Source organism: Chenopodium quinoa, unplaced genomic scaffold (genome assembly GCF_001683475.1).
Source record: "Chenopodium quinoa cultivar QQ74 unplaced genomic scaffold, ASM168347v1, whole genome shotgun sequence".
In the NCBI taxonomy this organism is placed as follows: Eukaryota; Viridiplantae; Streptophyta; class Magnoliopsida; order Caryophyllales; family Amaranthaceae; genus Chenopodium; species Chenopodium quinoa.
In genome coordinates, this window is record NW_018742244.1 from 2,596,791 (window position 1) to 2,602,950 (window position 6,160).

Consider the following 6,160-nt stretch of genomic DNA (forward strand, 5'->3'; position numbering starts at 1 on the left):
GGCAGCATGTCTGGCACGCTCAACATCACCATGAATTTTACATGCTCTCAGAAAGGTCGACCAGATAACATCATCTACTTCATATGACATGGTATTTATCATGTTCTCAGCTTCTGTTAGCCTTCCAGCTCTGCATAAGAGGTCAACCATGCAGCCATAATGTTCTTTACAGGGACTTATCTGAAACTTCTGGCTCATAGAATTAAAATAGGAATAACCCAGATCCACAAGTCCTGCATGGCTACAAGCAGAAAGAACTCCAATGTATGTCACAGCATCTGGCCTCAAACCAGCTAGCAGCATTTTATCAAACAAATCTAAAGCTTCTAGACTGTCACCATGTTCAGCAAATCCATTTACCATGGAAGTCCACGACACAACATCATCCTTGCTCGTTCCATTGTATATCTCTGAGGCGTCCTTTATGCTTCCACATTTGGAATACATAGTAATCAGCGCACTTTGTATCAAAGATGTATGTTTTAATCCAACTTTCAATACATGAGCATGTACTTGTCTACCTTGCTCAAGTATTGCCATACTACCAGACACGCTCAACATACTAGCAAAAGCAAATTCTGTAGGTTTTGGCCCTTCCCTTCTCATCCATGAGAAATAATCAAACGCTTCCTTGCCATATCCAGCTTGAGAATATCCTGTAATTATGCTGCTCCATGAAACAATATCTTTGCTAGTCATACAATCAAAAACCAAAGATGCTGATTTTAACTGACCACATCTCGAATACAATGTCATGACTGAATTTGCAACCGATAGAGCATTTAAGGAACCAGCTCTCATGACATGAGCATGTAATTGTTCACCCCAATTAATTCTACCAAGATGGGCACAAGCAGTAATAACTGCAGCAAATGTGTATTCATTAGGCCTCACCTCGGAATCTCTCAATCGCTTAAACTGTTGAACAGCAATCTCTTCTTTACCCATCTGAACATAGGAAGTAATGAGTGAAGTCCATCCAACCACATCAGGGATAGTCATTCTTCCAAACAAACACATACCATAATCCAACTTCCCACATTTATTGTACATTGTAGCAAGAGTATTCACCACATAAGAGCCTAAATCAAAACCCTTCTTTAATGCTTGTGTATGGATTTCCTTGCCATGTTCCAGATCACATATATCAGCACAAGCCTTCAATGCAATGGCAAAACTATATGCATCACAGTGCAAACCAGAGCGCCACATTTCAGAAAAATACAGCAACCCTTCCTTACAATAACCAGCCTTAACCAGTCCTGTTATAATAGCAGTCCATGAAACTACATTCTTCTCCGGCATCTGCTCGAAAACTAGACAACTCTCCGAAATGTAGCCAGACTTAGCATACATGTCCAAAAGTGAACTCCCCACAAACACAGAATTAACAAGACCATTCTTAACACAAGCACCATGCAACAATCTCCCATTAGTTAAACTATTATTAAGTCCACAAGCTTTCAGAGCCAAACTAAGTACAAAGGGGTCCACTCTAATACACGGGTCAACACACATTCTTGAAAACAAATTCAAACCCTCGTCATAGTTCGATGCATTGACATACCCAGATATCACATTGGTCCAAGAAACCACATCTCTTTGCGGCATTTCATCGAACAGTTTGCGTGCATCTTCCAAACGACCAGTTTTCACAAACTCTTTAATCTGAAAATTACATTCTAACACATCTGGGATCTTGTTTGACTGTATTAATGGATTAATTTGCGTTTTTATAAGTGGAGATTCGAGCAAATCAGCTGTAGAATTGGCTATTCTTGTGAAGTATCCCCTGAAATAGGTTCTTGGGAACATAATCATAGAACCCCCTTTGAAGACAGAGAAACTACAATCTCCGGCTCCGGACGGTGGCTCCGGCCGACTGACCGACGGCGGCTGAGATAGTGTGAAGGTAGAGAGTGAGACTGGACTTTTTATTGTTATGTTTCAAGCCCTGTCTTTTTATTGTTTCCTTTTCAAATTGATAGAGCTGGAAATCCATATTATACAAACCCGAATGAACTAGTGTGTGAATTAACCCGACTCGAACCGAACTCAAACAAAATATTATGTGACTGATGAATTTGACGAGTGTTTTGATTGAGGTTACATGACTAATTGAGGTTTGACTGATTAACCAAATATGAATTTTTATTGGTTAAACGCGAATATGAAAATAAGATAGTTGAGTTTGGTTGATTAAAGGTGAATATGAAAAAAAAATGTAGAATTTTAAGTAACGAAACTTTTATTTGGAGACGGATGGGATAATATGTATTTAAGTTAATATAACTTGAAAAATTGAATCAAATTCTATGTAATTCAAGTAAAACAGAAACAAAATAGGCTCGATCTGTACAACATGTTTGTATATACTTCGTACCATATAGTACACCGGACTACCAGAGTTGCATAGAAACAAATCCATCAATTTACAACCATCATGTAGTAGCTTGATATATAAGGAGGAAAGGAATCAAAATGTTCAGCTTACTTGCTGGAGCTAGATGTAGTGGAACTACCAACCCATTTAACCATAACAGAAATCGGGGAAGATGAATATGCCCGATGATTATTGTTTAACAGTTGTGCATAATCATCCTCCATGGCTGTAGGTCCTGGATCACTATTCTGAGCAACAATCTTAGCCTTCTCTTCTGCTTTCGACGCTTCACAAACTTCAACATTAGTATCATCAGCCATCTCTTCAGCCGGTGATGCTTTATCATCCACGAACCCAACATAATTTGCCATTTCTTCTGCCTGCAGTGCTTCATAATCAGCGCCTTCAATACTCTTGAGAACCTCTAAAACCTCGTCCATTGACGGCCTGAGTTCCTTGTCATGTTGCAGGCACTGGAACGCAAGCTCTGCCACCGATACAGTCATTCTCCTAACCTTGAAATCTAGTGCAAACCCAAGTTGTGGGTCCACTAACTCGTCAAATGCACAATGTTGAATCCTGTTCATTGCATAGTTGAACAAGTTTATCTCATGTTCAGGCCTATCCATGTCTATTGCAGGCAAAGAGGAAATGAGCTCAATGAGGACTACTCCAAAGCTGTAAACATCGCTTTTATCTGTCAGCTTATAACACTGGTGATACGCAGGGTCAAGATACCCAGGAGTCCCCTGTGGAGCAGTTGACACATGAGTTACATCGGTTGGAAAGAGTCTACAAAGCCCGAAATCAGCAACTTTGACACTGAAGTTGCAGTCAAGGAGAATGTTGTTAGTTTTGACATCACGGTGTATGATATCAGAAGCATGGAGGTAAGAGAGCGCAGTGGCTGTTTCTATTCCAATTCTCAGCCGAACAGGCCATGGAAGATATCCTGATTTTGTGTTTCTACCATACAGGTGATCAGCTACTGTGCCATTTTTCACATACTCGTAAACAAGTAGTAGTTCTCTGCAATGCTGGGAAGTGCAGCCATAAAGTGACACAAGGTTTTGGTGTCTCAAAAGGGTCAGTACTTGAATTTCGTTCATAAACTGCTCCAGCCTTTTGTAGCTCTTCTCATAAAGGCGTTTTACAGCAACTTCCCTCCCGTCTTTTAGTTTCCCTAAAATGCAAAACTTTTGATTAGTTGATTTGAGTTTGGAGATGTCTTATTTAGGATTGAAGAGATAAAAGGTCAAGCTTACCACAATAAACTATTCCAAAGCCACCACGGCCAAGTTCTTTAGATTGATCAAAATTAGCAGTGGCTTCTACAAGCTCATTGTAAGAGAAGAGTGATACACCAAAGTATATGCTTCCCTTTTCAAGTTCTGATGCACTACAGTCAAGGGAAGCGCTCTGGGTTACACATTTGAGCTTCTTACGGTGCCAGAAGCCTATAATTGCTATGAACACAAGCAAAGCTCCTCCAATGCCTGATATCAATCGAGGTCATGTGAGAACTAATTTGCAGGCCAGTTAAACTAAATTTTTAAAATGTAATGCTATTATTCAACAATAGGGACTTGGATAAATGAGAAAATTAAACTTACCCAGTCCCAGAATCAGTCCCAACTTTTCCTTTACTGTAAAGATAAAGAATTGTCAGTTTTTCAGCATGAATATGCTTATTGCTGTTAAAACAGTACTTATGGTTGAAGCCCCAATATTGGATTTTGTATTCTGTCACAACCTTTAATATTGATATAGCTCTATGCAAATTGGATACTATTTGCTATAATAATCACGAGACAACCAACAAAAATATAAGAAGAAAAGAAATAACTTCATGAAACTGCAAAATAAGTAGAACTCTACAACAAGAAGCTAAAATACCATGTTTCTTACGGTGGGAGATGTTTTGAGGACTACTTGGAGTTGGTTCAGAGCACACTAGTGGATGGGATTTGTCCCGACAATGGCACAAAAACTGATCTGAAGACAATTCCTCTGATGATCCGCATCTGCCACCAGACTTCTCACAGTTGGAACAGGCTATGAGGTTCACCAAGTATGTCGTATTAATTTGCACCTTCTCTAAGATATTCAGAAGTGAAGCTTTTGTGCTTCTGAGCTCATCTAACCCTCTCTTATCCACCAGAAACTTGACAGTGTTATTGCACGGACACAGCTTACCTATCCTACTTTTGTTTGATGATTCATCAAACCAATAAGCAAGACCTTTTGAACCATCGTCCTTGGAGCAGTAAAAAGACTTGCTGTGATAACTAGAGACATTGGCACAACCATAGGATAAACTTATATTCCAATAACTGCCGTCAGGCTTCAAAGTGGGAAGCAAGGCTATTGCACTTGTATCCCGCAAATAACAACGTTCAAGCAGGGTACTTTCAGAAAAAGTCATGGTGTGGGAAGATGGATCAATGCCAAGCACTCTTAATCCAATGTATGCGTTATGTAAAACGTTCATAGTAGAATACCTGTCATTGGCATTAGTCTCATTATGACAAGTGAGCTTGAAGTCCGGCATCCCACAGAAGATGGGCCTATCACCTCCCCAGAACGGATACCCTATATTTTTTATCTTCCCGCATGAGTATAGCTTAGAGCACGCGTCATAGCTTGTATTATCACCATTTGACAGTGGAATGGCTAAGAAAAAGCAGAAGGCTAGAAAGAAACAGGAAACCATATTTCTAATGGAAATGTGTTTCATGGACATAAAAATGGCAAATTCTAGTATACACTTTATATACAGAAATTCATGGCTTTATTTATCATGAAATGTTGCATGCTAGAATGTCATATATAGAATGGTAAATAGGAACTGAACGCAAAGAAAGGAACAAAACCATTCTCAGAGCCTCAGAGGAGTGGACAAGCTAGACTAGAACTAGGACTTGGTCTTTCAACTTGAAGCCAGACTACATAGGTGCCAAACTTATGTACCTAAAAATTCCTATTTTCACATTGTAGAATATATATAGGACGAGAATGATTACTTGTCAATTATGAAAACTAGCAGCAGAGAAGAAAAGGGTGGGACCAAACAGGTTCAAGTGGGAACAAATCTATAAAGCTGATAGCGTAGTCCAACCATCCCAAAATAATGGTCCGAGTTTTTTTTTAACTCTCATAATTAAAGATATGACATTCTACTAATAACAAAATATCCTACGCTCTTTATAATTCAATTTAATAAGGATATTGGTTTATAATTTAGTAAATGTGACAACTTTTTTTTTAATATTCTAACTATCCTTGAATAATAACCAGATCATCTAAGTACTACTATGCTCTACTAGTCACTCCCTTTGCATATGAAGTTATTACAGAATAGAAGTAATTGATCATACGATTTATATTAAAATTTTATATTGAGAAATAATAATGCATTGGTTTTTTAATATACAAATACTTCGTGCATTGATATCTTATGTGACAAATAATATAGAATAAACAGAGTATTATTATAGGATAGGAATATAGGAATATAGAAATATTATGTGCCTCAAGTTTCCTTAGATTTCCAGATACTTATTGACTATTAAAAGAACTACTATAGCCATTTTGTTCACGCCACTTCACCCCATAAATTAGTTCAACATGATTTTGATGTCTTTGAATTTTCCAACTAATCCATTATATGACATGTCAATGTGAGTTTCTAGTCTTTCTACTGTTTTTTCCTCATTTTGCTTTGGTCCCAAAATTGTAGTGTTTCTTCATAATTTAAGTTTTTGTTTGCTAAGAAAA

General features: G+C 38.1%; 2 protein-coding genes across 2 annotated transcripts in view; both read right to left on the reverse strand.

The window, feature by feature from the left end:
* The window catches only part of LOC110740254 (putative pentatricopeptide repeat-containing protein At3g47840), a 3,335-nt gene extending 1,244 nt beyond the window's left edge, over nucleotides 1-2,091 (reverse strand). The window contains exon 1 of the mRNA XM_021920743.1: nucleotides 1-2,091. This exon is cut by the window's left edge and continues 574 nt beyond it. Within this exon, the coding sequence (XP_021776435.1) occupies nucleotides 1-1,821 (1,821 nt within the window). The 5' untranslated portion in view covers nucleotides 1,822-2,091.
* A 179-nt stretch (nucleotides 2,092-2,270) lies between these two features.
* Nucleotides 2,271-5,547, reverse strand: LOC110740266 (LEAF RUST 10 DISEASE-RESISTANCE LOCUS RECEPTOR-LIKE PROTEIN KINASE-like 1.1). Its single transcript, XM_021920750.1, has 4 exons — nucleotides 4,280-5,547; nucleotides 3,997-4,029; nucleotides 3,649-3,879; nucleotides 2,271-3,566 (listed from the first exon to the last, which is right to left on the reverse strand). Exons 1-4 carry the CDS (start codon nucleotides 5,124-5,126, stop codon nucleotides 2,491-2,493), a joined length of 2,187 nt encoding a protein of 728 aa, XP_021776442.1. The 5' UTR covers nucleotides 5,127-5,547; the 3' UTR covers nucleotides 2,271-2,490.
* Nucleotides 5,548-6,160: the final 613 nt, after the last annotated feature.

What these genes read in the sequence shown, in the direction of transcription:
- LOC110740266 (XM_021920750.1), bottom strand. Translation starts at nt 5,126, where the DNA reads ATGTCCATGAAACACATTTCCATTAGAAATATGGTTTCCTGTTTCTTT. An exon ending in CTCCCACCGTAAGAAACATG is followed by an intron (nt 4,030 to 4,279) that starts GTATTTTAGCTT and finishes TTATCTTTACAG; the next exon opens with TAAAGGAAAAGTTGGGACTG. An exon ending in CTTTGGAATAGTTTATTGTG is followed by an intron (nt 3,567 to 3,648) that starts GTAAGCTTGACC and finishes TTTGCATTTTAG; the next exon opens with GGAAACTAAAAGACGGGAGG.